Consider the following 15,410-nt stretch of genomic DNA (forward strand, 5'->3'; position numbering starts at 1 on the left):
TTAAATCTGGATGGAGAGAAAGAAGTATAGGAACTAACGGGGTTTTGTAACCTGCCTTATCAGTGTGAAATAGTGCACACTTGCCCCTTCTTTCCTTTAAACACAAGTTGGCCCAAAAAGTGACAGTCTGTTTCAAAGCCAAGATCAAACTGACTATTTTAACAATTGTTAAAATAATTATAAAATATCACTGCAATACTGGAATCTAAATGCATGAATAAAACTCTTTTTATAACATTTTTAAAAACACACTAATATGAATTTGGATAAAAGATGACACGCATATACAATGATCCACTTTAATTGTGCATATAGACACATTCTTAATTATTACAATTAATAGCTCATCACAATCATTACAAAAACATTGTGGAGGAAATGCATTACAGTGGTCAGAATACAAGAGAAGTGAGCCCTATCTAAAACTGTGACTTGATGGGGACAAAACACAACCGAGAGGCCAACCGTGTGGTTTTGTTGGGGTTTGGAGGACCCTCGGTACAGTATGCAATGGCAAATTTCCTTTAAATAAAAAAATAAAAAAATCAATTACAAGTTGTTGTGGCATCTTTCTCTCTTCTGTGTGTCTTCTATATTCACGAATTGTGGAAAAGTTGACTCTTCATGTGACTGACTGTTCATCGCGGTCATCTCAACATTCTCCAGCCAGTTTAGGATCTACTGTGGATGAAGGCCAGAATGGCTGGCGGGATCAGCAGGCACAGCGCGGTGGGCCACGGACCTAATCCTGCAGCGCTGGCCACAGCGGGATCAGGAATTGTTTTAGTGGTGGGGGTGGTTGAATTACTGATCTACACCAACATGAAAGAAAAGTCAGTATATGCAAGCAGATTATTGTACATTACTTTAATGTACACTGTTAAAAGTAAAAATGTGCAGTTGTTAACTTAAAGAACAATTTCTGCCTGATCTGACCCTTATAAATAATGTTTGCAGCTGTAACCAAGTTTAGTCAGGTTGATTTTGCTATATTTAACAATAATTTTGTTTTCAAAAAAGCCAGTTCATTTTAATGTTAATTCACAGTGCCTTAGGATACCCGTCCCTTTTTTTTTTTTTTTTTGTAACTATGTTATATTAATGTTTATTTGGAGTAGCTGCTTGAAAATTCACTTTGTATGGTAAGCCTTTTATTCATATTGTTGTTGGTATATTTGTAACAAATATTATTGACACTTGTTGAATTAACAGACACTATAACGTGTATAAGTAGTAAAAAGTAAATCCACTCCGGCAAAAGACCCAAGCTTCTGCTTCTACGCATTATAAAGAGAAGTGGTGACACCTTTCTAGTATACCGGTAATCTACATTTTGCATGCACATACAACAAATGATTACCAAATGTATCAAAGGTTATTAAAAATGAATTAACAAAATGATCAAAGATAAATGAGAAAGATGGGAAAAATGCTAGAAAAACTTCTAATGCAAGAGATGAACAAATCATATTGCCTACCTTCTCAGTTGAACAAGGTAAGGTTATAATCAATATCCCAAGGCACAATATCAATATTTTATTCATTTTTATGCCTTCTTCTTCCAGAGACCTTTACTGTGGAGCAGAGAGTCAGTGTTCAGTGATGTGGGACAGAAGGGGAGTTTTATTCTCACAGAGATTGACAATTGACGTGTTTAAAAACCTGCCCACCAGTTTTTGGAGGAGGATCACATCCTCTGTACTGTGCCTTCATCTCTGTCTGAGATCTCAAAATAAAAGTTGTGCTTTCAAAATGTCAAATACACTAAATTTTCTAATACATTTTGATCTATACTCCTTTTTTTCTACTCTACATACTAGAATCTAAAGCATTACTAATACTCTATGAAGAGAACACACATTAACACCAAATTGAATAAAAGATGACATACAAGACATATACAATCATCCACTTTAATTGTGCATACAGTACAGAAACATTCTGAGATGGATTACATTGATTCATATAGTCAGATTTGTAGTACACAATATCATTATAGAAATGGAAATTGACCTGTTATTTTAAATGCACAGTGATTACTGATTTAAGTAATGGAGTTATTTAACCTACTTGACCTCGATCACATATACTGAGCATAGGAGAAACAAACTCTTCTAAGAGAAGTTGCCATATGTGAGCCCTCCCTAAAACAGTGACTTTGAGACAAAACATAACAAAGAGCCCAAGGGTGAGGTTCAGTAGGACCCTCTGTATGGGGTTCCAGGCAGCAGATGTATTCATTTTCATTAGTTAAAAATCCATTTTAAAATGAGCTGTTGTGCGGTATATCTTTATGAATTGGGGGAAAAAATTGCTCTTTGGATGAACGCTGTCCATTTCACCACTGTCTCAGTTTTGGTCATCTATGGCGAACACTCTCCATCCATCAGGATCTACTGTGGATGAAGCCCAGGGTGGCTGCTGGGATCAGCATGTACAGTGTGGTGGGCACAGGACCCAATCCTACAGCGCTGGAATTTGTAGAAGGATTAGAGGATGTGCTGCCTGAGCTACTTTTGTCTGTGGACTTCTGATCAGAGCTCGCCTAAATCAAACATGAAGAAAGTCAGAAAAAAGAGCTCACATGTTACAGTGTGACTTCAGAAGTGATAACCTGTTTTTGGAGCTACTATGCAGTTTGCTATCATCATTATTGTAATTAATTATATAGATGCTTACTATGAAAAACATGAACACAAACAATTAGTGAACAAATCCTTCCATCCTCTTCTAAAAACCTAAGACAATAAATGGGGGGAAAAAATCATAGTGCCTACCTGAGTTGAAAATGGTATGGTTATGATCAGCACCGCAAAGCACAATATCCAAATTCTATTCATTTTTGTGCCTGTGTTGTCTTCTTCCAGAGAAGTTTACTGCTGGACCAAGGGTCTGTGCTCAGTGACGGGGCAGGCCAGAAACTTTTATTCTCAAAGTGACGTCAAAAACACCCGCCCATGACGAGGCAGATGTCCCATATCTAGATTTAGCTGCTGCAGGTGAGATATCCAAAAGGGGGAGGAGAACTCGCCCCTCCTCGCAAAGTACATTGACACAACATAAACAGGTAGGCCTACACTACTCAGCACAATAGAATAACAAAAACTGTAGTGTTTTGTTTATAACATATCACACAAAAAGCTTACGTTTAGCTAACTACGGACCACGGAATTAATAAGATATTAATAAGATACAGTTTAATAGCTGTTTATGCAACTGGCCCCCACGTTGAGGTGTTACTAGGCTACACGTCTTTTCCCTGTCAAATCTTTGACTTATAAGAGCATTTTCTATTGTTAGTAACAGCATTTCCTGGACTGAAGGAACTTGTTTTTACATACTTTTATGCATTTGGCAGATGCGTATCTTTTTATCAGTTCATAATATAACGTTACATTCCCCGGGAATCGAACCTTGCTCTGTTTGAGCTACGGAATGGGTTTACAGTAGGGTTTACTCAATTATTCATACATAATTATTTATGTAAAAAATCATGTTAAAAAATGTGTGTATCGAACATGACTGAATAAAACCTAATGCTACCGTCAAGCTCAAGCTCCTCACTAGTGACCACAACGCCCTCTTCCGTTTCAAATACGCAGTCACAACATGAAAAAAGCGTTTTCGTTTTATGTGAATGGTTAAGAGAATGTCTCTTCCTGGCTTCCGTAGTTCCGTCGTTTCTATCATTCCGGTTAAGATCGAGTTCCGCCCATGCGGAGGAGGAGGTCACATCCCATAACAAACTCTCACCCTGGTCGGAAACTCACCTGTCAGAGTCCCTCATGCTGCTGGTTCGGCGTTCGGCAGTAGGTTTCGGCGGTGTGGCTCGATGGGGACTCCGCTGTCTGTGCTCCGGAGACGCAGCGGGCCGGTACCGGGACACTGTGTTGCTGCCCCGCACTGACTTCCCCGTGAAAGTGAACGGGCCAAACCTTCTGGAGCGAGAGATCCAGATCCAGCAGGTGAGAGTGTCAGATCCAGGACCTGCCACATGCTGTTAAAACTGACCGGTTCTGTTTTGTTGTGTTCCTAAATCACCCTGAATGATTAAGATGACAGTATCTGTTGCACTTCTATAAAGCCACAACTCTCTGGTTTGTCTTGTGATGGTGATGGTTTGAACTTTGTTGTGTTGTTCTACAGAAATGTGGTTTTGACCAGCTGTACACATGGCAGAGAGAGAGAAAAGCTAAGAAGGTGTACTGCCTTCATGATGGACCACCGTATGCCAACGGGGACCCGCATGTTGGGCACGCTCTCAATAAGGTATGTTACCTCTTGTCAGTTCATAGTCACACAACTAGATGTTCCTGGATCCACATCCTTCACTTGTCCAGTCCTTTTAATGACATCTTACAATATTATGCCTAAACCTATATGAATGGAGATACACTCTCATGACCTTCATAATATGCCATCAGCATCTTTGTTTGATCTCTCCTGCAGATCCTCAAAGACATCCGGAACCGTTTCGAGGTGCTGAAAGGCAGGCTGGTGCACTATGTGCCCGGCTGGGACTGCCATGGGCTGCCCATTGAGCTCAAAGCACTGGGAGACCTGGGAACCAGTGGGCTGACTCCTCTACAGATCAGACAGAAAGGTCAGGAAGTCACATATAATGAATGTTCTAGCGAAAGAGTCATTTGTTTTAATATTAAAAGCTTATGTGCTATTCTGCTTCTGGTTAATCAAAAACTGCCTTTGTGTCTCTCCGTTCAGCGCGGGAGTTTGCAGAGAGGGCCATCTCTCGGCAGCGTGCTGCATTCCAGCGCTGGGGCGTGATGGCTGACTGGGACAATTGTTATTACACTTTTGATGGGAAATATGAAGCGGCCCAGCTGAAAGTCTTCCTGGAGATGCACAACAAGGTGAGAGAAGCTCTTTCTGTTCAACACAGCTTGAGCGATTGACTTGTTTGATTTCGTTCCATATGTGAGGATTTCACCACCCCAATAAAAAAGTCTCAAATTTACACTACCGTTCAGAAGTTTAGTTAAATTTAAGATTAAGCGTTAAGAGCAAGATGTTTAAAATATTTTTTTAAAGAAGTCTGGCTGCATTTACCCGATTAAAAAAAACAATATTGTGAAATTTTGATTTATAAAGTTTTCTATTTTAAACTAAAGTTGGCATGAAACTGAGGTTGCAGTAGTCTTTTCCTTCCTTATTGTAACATATATCCTTGTGAAAAGGTGTTTTGTACAAGAAACACTTGATTGGGACTTGATTTTGTCCATTGGGTATTGATTGGAATGTCGGATGGTTGTGGTTTGCTTTTGCTGTGATCTCATGTGAGTGACAGAGAAGAGAATAGATGTCGCTGCAAGAGGGAGGAGAAGTTATTTCGATTAAAGATTAGGAGGACACTTGAATTAAAAAAAAATAATGATGTGCATGGATAAATACTTTGTAATAAATACTGGAATTATGGGTGGGCGATGTGAACAAAATCTTATATGACGATATGAGTCATTTTATTTCATGATAAGGATATCACTATATATATATATATATATATATTTTATATATTATATATATATATATTAGGGCTGGGCAATACATCGCATGACATTGTTAGGCGCATCATTAGGCGCGATAATTAATGCGATATGGCTCAGCTTGCTTAAACAGCAATGCTTAAAAACGCATACAATACCATTAACTTTTGATCATTCTGACTTTAATGATCAAGCGTCGAATGATAAAAAGTTCATCCTTGCTGGCTGAAAGTATTAATTTCTTTAAAAATATATATTTTACTGACCCCAAACTTGTTTGTGTACTCACCCTCATGTCATTGAAAATATTCTCACTTTCCCCTTCTCTTCCTATCTTTGTGTACAGGGTTTAATTTATCAGGACTATAAGCCTGTTTTCTGGTCACCATCATCCAGGTAGTAGAAGCTCAGTGTTTGCAGCCTTACATAAAGACCTTTAATAAAGCTTAACAGAAAGCTTTGATTTTGAGGTTTTATATGTTAATGTCAGTATATTTTTCTGCTGTACCTGCCTCTGTAAAGGACTGCGCTTGCAGAAGCTGAGCTGGAGTATAATCCAGAACACGTTAGCCGTGCTCTGTACGTCACTTTCCCCCTGCTCACCCTGCCAGCCAAACTCGCTTTGATAGCAGGTGTGTATATGCTGTCTATACCTGTGCCATGTGCTTTATACAGGTCACATACACAGAGTTAAAGTTACGTTGCTATTTCTGATGTCAGTATCTTCGTCTGTGATTTAGAAAGTTGGGGTCGTGTGTCTGTTCTGATATGGACGACCCAGCCATGGACTATTCCAGCCAATCAGGCAGTGTGTTACATGCCCAAAGTACAGTAAGTCACACACTTATGAATCTGTGGGATGAACATGATATGATTTCATGGAGACATTCATGATCACATGCTTCTCAGGTACTCAGTAGTGAAGCGAGCTGATAATGAGCAGCTACTCCTAGTGGCCACAGAGCGCATGAACAACCTCGCCTCTATACTGGGGACAAATCTGGAGAGTTTGGCTACGTTCGCAGGTAGATCCACTGTTATTGGCCAAAATGATGCCTTCTGAACTGGCCTAAGCATTTATCTGCCTCTCTTTCACTCATCTCCAGGGTCAGATCTTGAAGGTGGAGTTTGTCAGCATCCCACAATTCCTTCAAAAGAAGTGCCTTTGTTGCCGGCTAATCATGTGACCATGACTAAGGGAACTGGATTGGTCCACACTGCTCCTGCTCATGGCATGGAGGACTACAGTGTTGCAACGCACTTTAATCTGCCAGTAGTACGCCACCCACACCTGTACAGTATATGCTGGAATAGTAAGAATCTTGGGTTGTTGTTGATTTTAAACTTGCTGTCTCTCTCTCTCTTTCTAGGAGTGCATGGTGGATGAAGAGGGCAGGTTTACAGAACTTGCTGGGACTGAACTGCAGAATAAATCTGTAATGACTGAAGGCAATGCTACAGGTGAGAGAGAAAGAGATGGATAGATGGAGGAAAGAGAGAATATATATATATATATGTATATATGTATATGATAAAAGAAAATGCATGTTAGTAACTAATGTTGTGTGTGTGGGCAGTGATCTCAATGTTGCAGGCAGCGGGTGCACTTGTGAAGGAGGAGGACTGTGTCCACAGTTACCCGTATGACTGGAGGACCAAACAGCCAGTCATTACCAGAGCCAGTAAACAGTGGTTTATCAACACAGGCAGCCTCAAAGACAAAGCTAAGGTGAGCCAATATACTCTGCAGCATCAGCTGGATGAAACCCATCAAAATATGTCTGGGTCATATTTATCCTCCAATTTTTGCAGAATAATGCAGAAAAAAAAAATCTCATTCCCATTACTGTAATACGAAAAAAAAAAAATCAAGAATGTATTCCTAATGTTGTTTTTGTACTGCCTTAATGGGTCCTAATTCACCCCCAAATATTTATTTTTATATTTGTTTCAAGTAAATAATTCATGTTTTAGGACTTTTTTTTACACAGTAAGATTTTTTAAATTTATTATTATTATTATTATTATTATTATTATTATATGTATAATAATAGCTAGTAAATTCTCATTACCATGATGCAGAAAAAATATCATTCTCATTACTGTAATGTGGGGAAAAATAGGAGGACTTACATTTTCTGCATGCAAGTGAAGCTCTTAGAAATGATATACAAATTGTCATGGAAACAATGTGACAATGCAAAAAATGTCATGATCCTCCTAAAATAGTAGTAATTGTGTTAAGTGCGTTAAAAGTAACTTTTTTTTATTTGTGAGTGAGAGAAGTGAGCGTATATTTTACACACACATGTATGTGTGTGTGTGTGTGTGTGTGTGTGTATGTATATATGTATATGTATATATGTATGTATGTATGTATATGCAAAAGCCTCTAAGTGCCATCTGAAATTTTCTTCTAGAATGATAATTTTTATCAAGCTCATATATTTAAGTTCAATAATTTCACTTAAATGGCAATGAAGATGACCTATTAATTGTCATTATAAGTGAAATTACTGAACTTAAATATACAAGCTTTATAAAAATGATCATTCTAGAAGAAAGTTTCAGATGGCACTTAGAGGCTTTTGCATCTGAACTCTTCATATATATGTGTGTGTGTGTGTGTGTGTGTGTGTGTGTGTGTGTGTGTGTAAAATATGCGCACACAGCTCACGCTCACAAATAAATGGTCAAGTTACTTAACGCGTGTTCTTTTTCTTGCTCTGGACATGTTTTTGTGAGTGCACATTCTGGATTTATTTGACTTTTTTAAGTTACTTTTGTTAGAAGTATTAGACTTTCTAGTAAGTTTCCAGTTATATGTTTTCTGCAGAAAATAAACTGAGAGTGTGTTTGCATAGGACGCCCTGCAGAAGGTGCGTGTGATACCCGAATCGGCTAGGTCCAGTTTGTTGGCGATGTTGGACAGAAGAACATACTGGTGTATATCTCGGCAGAGGAGCTGGGGCGTCCCCATCCCAGTGTTCTACCATAAAGAGACCGGAGAGCCACTCTTAAACAAGTATATACTTACACTGTCATAGACATACTCAAGAAATGCATATAAACTACAAGTTTAAGAATTCCCTCTTTCTTTCTCAGACATTCAGTTACACACATCGCTAAAGTTTTCTCTGAGAAAGGAAGTGACAGCTGGTGGGCGGAGCCAGTGGAGACATTTCTGACTTCAGAGGTTCTTCAGAAGGTACTTTTTTTCCCCTAAATTTTCATTCAAAAGTTTGGGATCAGTAGGATGTTTTTTTTTTTTTTAAAGAAGTCTCTAATGCTTACAAAGTCTGCATTTATTTGATCAAAAATACTGTAAAACAGTAATATTGTAAAATATTACAATTTAAAATAACTACTCTGTTTTCTATCTTAATATATTTTAAAATGTCATTAAATTATTTCTGTGATGGCAAAGCTGATTTTCAGCAGCCATACTCCAGTTTTCAGTGTCACATGACCCTTCAGAAATCATTCTAATATGCTGATTTGCAACACAAAAACATTTCTTATTATAATCAATGATGAAAATTATGATTTTTTTTCATGGAAACTGATAAACATTTTTTAGCATTCTTCAAAAAAACATTTTAAAATCTCTTTACTATCACTTTTGATCAATTTAATGTGTCATTTCTAATTATTATTATTATTATTATTATTATTATTATTATTATGTAAATCTTACTGACCCCAAACTTTTGAACGGTAGTGTATGTTTATGCCACAAATACTCTTTAGTGCAAAATGAAATGTGAAATAAAATTTAGTATAAGTTGTAAATTGTTTGTGCGTTTTCTCAGAGTAAAGCAGGTGCACTATCTGATTATGTGCGGGGTGAAGATGTCCTGGATATCTGGTTTGACAGCGGTGTCTCATGGGCCGCTGTGCTACAGGGTGAGTCATCAAAACGGTCCTTATCAATACATGTATTTCTGCTTATTTAAGCAATCAATAAGTATATTGTTGATTGCTTGTCTGGGGTCCTTTGGTATGCTTTGTTGCATTGTAGTGTTATGTCACTTCTCTCTCACTCTCTTTCTTTCAGAATCAGACCCGCGTGCAGACTCGTATGTGGAGGGGAAAGATCAAATCGGCGGTTGGTTTCAGTCGTCGCTCCTCACCAGTGTAGCTGTACGAAATAAAGCCCCTTACAAGTGAGTAATAAAAATGCATTTCTCTCGTCACAAAAGAGTTTAGCATTGTAATGGATATGGCAATGTTAATGTATTTATTGCTGCTGCTGTTGCAGAGGAAGTACAGTGACTTGCTACTACCAATACATACACAGGCACACTACTGTGAGCATTTACTGCTTCAGCACAAATAGCATGCATTACAGGTGGAGCTGGGGAAGGTGGAGGGTTTCTGAAAGTATTTGAATGTAGAGCAGCAAGCTTATTGGCTGCTGATGCAACAGAAACCAATCAGCCGCGCCATTTAGAGAACGATTGCTTGCAGATTGAGTTAAGGACAGCCTGCGCCATCTTTAGTTTCATTACTGAACTTTGTATGTGTATGTGACAAATACATGTGTTAAAAAATATGCCAATCACCTTCTGTGTGTGTTTCAGAGCTCTAGTGGTCCATGGATTTGCTGTGAGTGAGAGAGGAGAAAAAATGTCTAAGTCTATAGGCAACGTGGTCGACCCAGATGTTGTTATTAATGGAGGGAAGGTGAGATACGATCAGCCAATGGTAGAATTAAATTATGTCATCCAGTCAGTGTTTTCAAACATCAATTTCTCTCTCTCAGGACTTGTCTGTCTGTCCTCCTTATGGTGCTGATGTTTTGAGATGGTGGGTTGCAGAGTCGAACGTGTTTTCTGAAGTTCAGATCGGACCGAACACACTGAACGCTGCTAAAGACAGCATCAACAAGGTCTGGCACATATCAAAGCAGATAAATTGTTGCAGTAATTTGCTGACAGTCAATGCTAATTTTGAATTCACTTTGAGATTCTTCTAAAATGAATAATTTTATTCAGCAAGGATGCATCAAATTGATCAAAAGTTAAAAGACATTTATGATGTTATAAAGAATTTCTTTCAAAACACTGTTCTATTTTTTTCTTTCTGTTTATCAAAGAATCCTGGGGAAAAAAAAATCACTGTTTACACAAAAAATATTGCAACACAACTGTTTAACATTGTTAATAATAAGAAATAAGCACCAAATCAGCATATTAGAATGATTTCTGGAGGATCATGTGACACTGAAGACACTGGCTACTATAACTTTAACTATATTCAAATAGAAAAGTCATTTTAAATTGTAGTGTTTCTAAAAAAAAGTATGTTTTTACTATGTTTTAATCTAAAACAAATGCAGCCTTTGTAAGTTTAAAATACATTTTCCCAAAACATCTTACTGACCGCACATTTTTGAACAGTAAGTATAGATCAAAGTGTTTATGAGCGAATGACCTCTCATAAACCTGCTATTCTCTGTCCCCAGCTGAGGAACACACTGAAGTTTCTCTTGGGGAATCTCCAGGGTTTTGATCCTCGTTCCCAGGCTGTGGACACTAAACAAATGCACTACATAGATCAGTACATGCTACACCTGCTCAGAGAGTTCAGCATGAAGGCGAGTCTAAATGTTAACCGGTTACAATGTTTGTACGGGCTGGGCTTAAACCAGCTGTGCATTGCTGTCGGTCACGTGACACGTGTTTGTGTGTGCTGTAGGTAACTGATGCCTACAATGAGTTTGACAGCAGCCGCGTCATCCGCCTGCTGCAATCCTTCATCACTAGAGAATTATCCAACTTCTATTTCAGCATCATTAAAGATCGGTAACCACTCATTCAATTATGTAACTTTCTGTTTGAAAATGAAGCTATTTTTAATGCTCCGTAGCAAAACGTCTCACTCACTGTCTCTCTCTCAGGCTTTATTGTGACCCTGAGGACTCCCTTGGTCGGAGGTCGTGTCAAACGGTTCTAGAAGAGATTCTGGATGGAGTGAGTCGCTCTATCGCTCCTGTCCTCCCTCACCTCGCTGAGGAGGTGTACCTGCACTCTCCTGGACATGAGGGTACTCACCCAATTTTCGTGCAACTGATGCTGTATGGCTACAGACTGGCTACCTCACTGTAATGCTTCTCACCTCTCTCTTTGTCCGTAGAGGGGGCCACTTTGTTTCGTAGCGGCTGGATTAAGACCGATTCAGTGTGGCGGAAGCCAGGACTGGAGGAAGCAGTAGAGGGCGCATGTGCTATCAGAGATTCCTTCCTGTCGTCTATTCCGGGACGTAACGCTGCTGAGTATGACCTCATCATTGCCATTGAACCCGGCCTGTTCTTTGAAATCATGGAGGTACATCATGGATTTTAAAGCCTGTTCACAACAACACAAATGTTCGGCACAGAAATTCATTCCGATTTTTGCTTGCGATTTGTCTGTTTAGAGCAGGAGTGTCAAGCTCGGTTCCTGAAGGGCCACTGTCCTTCAGAGTTGAGCTCCAACCCACTTGAATGAGCTAATCAATGTCTTCAGGATTACTAGAAACTTCTTGGCAGCTGTGTTAGAGCTGGTTGGCACTAATTTCTGCAGGACAGTGGCCCTCCAGGAACTGAGTTTGAGACCCCTGGTTTAGACCAAATCATAACAAATGGCCGACAGGCTGAATGAACATGCAAATTCTTTTTCTGATAGTATGTGGCACTTATATAGATGCAGAAATAACTTTCCGATTCTGACACCCAATTTTCACAAAGAAGGAAAGAAATTAAACCGCATTTACATGTTTTCAAACAGCCGTTCAGATTTTTGTATTTACCATCATGTGATACTGTAGTTTTATGTAACCGCAGTGGCTCTGGGTATGTGACAAAAAGCACATCTTATTGGATGGGGAGTTTTCCTCACAGTGTAATGGAAAAGAAATTAGAACACCTGCGTAAAGAAATTCTGTCGCATTGACCACATGCAAATGTTTGTCTTAGTCTGATCACATTAACAGCCATTTATTCAAATTAAAATATTTATTGCACATAATATCAAACATTTGTAATGGTATGAATAGAGATAATAGATACTTTAAATAGATAATAATTTGTGCTTTATTTGCTTGCAACAACATTTTATACATCCCCCCCCCCACCCTTTTCTGCCAGTCTCTTCAAGAGGAGCCCACTTCCACCTGCTCTCAGCTGACAGAGCTCATGATGGCCTCACGCACGACTCTGACAAACTCTCTCCCACGGGATTTGCCATCGGATTCTGTCACAAGCACGGGAAACTTCCTCATCAACCTGGAGGGTGAGATGCTTTTCTTCTGATATAAATCACGCAGTGTTTCTATCACAAAAAACTAACACCACCTACTCATTACTACCCCTTTTGTAGCAGTTAGTTTAGACCAGTGGTTTGTCATGGAAATTCTAAATAAAACCTTACGAAAACTAATCTCAGAGTTTTCGTCCAAAACTTTCAGTGCCTTAAATCTTTAGCACTTCTAGTTCCAATCTGCAGCATATGACCCCCACTTCCAAGTCGCCCTTTGCAGGAACAACGTTTTATTGACAGCCGGCTGGGAGAACTGTCACAACAACCAAGAGACTCTCCAAACAGGAAAATACACTCATATTTTTACTTTGCAGTTAGGTTAAAAAAAAAACAAAAAAACCGGTGTTACAAAAGTTTTCTCCACTGTTATTAGTTATACTAATCTGGTGATTGGTTATAATCATCTAAGCTAATCGTATGACTGTTTTTTTATGATGATGATGTGATACATGTTTTTTTTAGTCGAAACTGATCTGATCACCTGGTATGCAGATAGATAGCATTCAGAATATACATGACGTTAAATCTGAGCATTCTCGTCTGCACGTTTTCTGCACATTTTAGTTTCCTTGCTGTTTTAAAATACTCTTATACCCTTTCTTGAGCGTGTCGGTCATTACATCATTTCTTTATCGCAACATAAGCATATTCTTCCAAAGCAAAGGCAGGAACTAAGTTGAACTGATTAAAGAATTAACAAAAGTATACATCTTCTTAAAACACCTTCTTTGCCTCTCTTTTAAGTAAACATTTCATTCTCCATCAAACATTTTCCAACACAAGTTCTTAAACTTCACATGACTTGAAATTAAAAATAAATAATTATATTTATATCTTGCCTCATATTGGGTTGGTGCTTTGAATGTTGTGTTGGACTATGCTGGGCATTAAAGTCACGAAAGTTGAGAACCACAGGTTTAGACAGAATTGGCAACATTTGGTTTTAATTTAGAAGCAGTTAAACTAAACTTGCCTTTACTTCGGAAACAGATAATTAAGAAAATTCCTAAAAATATTACAGAACTCTTAAGTAATTGGGCATTGATCTTCTCATCTGTGTGTTCTGTAGGGGGAATGATCCGTGAAGAGAGTTCATACAGCGTAGCCGCGATGCCCACCTCTCTCTCACGCTGTCCGAGATGTCGGCGATACACTGCAGATGAGCCAGACTGCCTCTGCCCACGATGCCAAACCGTGCTGGAAAATACAAAGTAATCACCCTGACTGTTGCCATGACGACTGTCCACCCACTGGCCCTCCTCCTTTGTTGAAAAAGGCTGCAAGGGCTACCATGGACCAGTATGAAGCTGCTGTTGTAACAGACAGAAAGTTGTCTGAAGCTGTGGGAGAGGGGGTATCGTTTTACTCAGGGGTTGGACAGGAGACAAACTGTTATAAATGAATAAAGCAAACATTTTGAAGGAAAAACCAAACAGGAAGTTCTCAACTGAGAAAACATACACAAAAACCCGTTTCAGATCATGCTTACAATATTAGCACTGACCTGGGATCTGTGTTAAGTTGACAAATTTAACAGTGCAGTTCTCTGCTACAGGTTTAAGCCAATTTATTGTCAGTACACTGAAAAGAGCGTTTGTATATGTCAATTTGAGCTTGTTTGCAGTGGGTGGAAGGTTTGGTTGAACACGTCTAACTGTACTTTCTGTATATTCAAGTCATGAGCGGGTATATTTTATTGTGACGTTTTGCATTGAAGATGCATTTAACATGCAGAAGCAATTTGTGAACCCATTCTTTAATTGACGTTGATTGAATGTGGCAGTTTTATCAAAGAATGGGTTTACAAAATGTAGACATTCATTCTGCTATTTTCATTAATGAGGCTCAGTGAGAGGAGAGTTTGTTAATTTTAGTTTCTGTTTACCTGTAAATGATGCTTTATGGCGTGAGTTTTATTGCTAAGCCAATAAACACACTGCATACAGAAAAAGAAAATGTCTCTTTATGTGAATCTTCATGGGTTCACTGTCATGAAAATTCAAATCTTAAATTTATAGGGACTGTAATGTTTACTTAGCCCTAAAATATCTATTTTAATAAATTGTGTGAGAACTAAGAATTTTCTAAAGCAAGCATGTTTGAGCTTCAGTGTTCCCCATATTTGATGAACTCTGTGTGTTGATCAGTGTTTATATGGAGTTAAAAGCGATTGTATCTCTGTCTTGAATTTAACCGTTTGAATCATGTTTTTGATCACACCTTACATCTTCATGATGAGAAAAAAAAAAAAAAAATGATGCTGCCTCTGAATGCTATCAGAAATGTCCTACTTCCGAAGTCGTGATTACGAGCACATCTTATTCAGGTGCTGTTGTTGGAAATAATAGGAATCATGGAGAACCCCAGGTTTGTTCTTGCCTATTACTTGGGGCAATCTAATCAAAATGTATTGATATTTAATTTTTTCATCAAATGTAGTGTCCCATTTGTTGACAACCATATAAACATTCACCGTGCTTTCTAGATAGCTTGCTGACGATTCTGGAATTTCGTTCAAATACAAATAAGGGGCCTCGGAGAGGCCGGGGGACCGTGTGAGGACGAGGCAGGTTCAGCCTTCTAGCCCACCTAAGGAACTTGTTCCTCA

At 38.7% G+C, this 15,410-nt stretch overlaps 1 protein-coding gene and 1 long non-coding RNA gene across 3 annotated transcripts; one reads left to right on the forward strand and one right to left on the reverse strand.

Moving 5' to 3' along the window:
* Positions 1-285: 285 nt before the first annotated feature.
* On the reverse strand, positions 286-2,947 carry LOC307147813. Its single transcript, XR_013819365.1, has 3 exons — positions 2,778-2,947; positions 1,479-2,545; positions 286-812 (listed from the first exon to the last, which is right to left on the reverse strand). It is a non-coding gene; the product is annotated as an uncharacterized lncRNA (long non-coding RNA).
* A 41-nt stretch (positions 2,948-2,988) lies between these two features.
* iars2 (isoleucyl-tRNA synthetase 2, mitochondrial) lies at positions 2,989-15,035 on the forward strand. Of its 2 annotated transcripts, XM_079853063.1 has the most exons (24): positions 2,989-3,067; positions 3,673-3,965; positions 4,147-4,269; positions 4,450-4,603; positions 4,723-4,871; positions 5,848-5,897; positions 6,024-6,133; positions 6,242-6,332; positions 6,411-6,526; positions 6,608-6,777; positions 6,872-6,962; positions 7,079-7,230; positions 8,366-8,526; positions 8,607-8,709; positions 9,314-9,407; positions 9,559-9,667; positions 10,085-10,187; positions 10,267-10,392; positions 10,969-11,100; positions 11,202-11,308; positions 11,404-11,549; positions 11,640-11,830; positions 12,631-12,775; positions 13,872-15,035. In XM_079853063.1, exons 2-24 carry the CDS (start codon positions 3,786-3,788, stop codon positions 14,015-14,017), a joined length of 2,949 nt encoding a protein of 982 aa, XP_079709189.1. In that variant the 5' UTR covers positions 2,989-3,067; positions 3,673-3,785; the 3' UTR covers positions 14,018-15,035. The 2 variants fall into 2 exon arrangements, with proteins under 2 accessions (XP_079709189.1, XP_079709190.1); XM_079853064.1 differs by lacking the exon at positions 2,989-3,067 and having other exon boundaries at positions 3,668-3,965.
* Positions 15,036-15,410: the final 375 nt, after the last annotated feature.

The sequence above is a fragment of the Squalius cephalus genome, assembly GCF_949319135.1.
Source record: "Squalius cephalus genome assembly, chromosome: 20".
In the NCBI taxonomy this organism is placed as follows: domain Eukaryota; kingdom Metazoa; phylum Chordata; class Actinopteri; order Cypriniformes; family Leuciscidae; genus Squalius; species Squalius cephalus.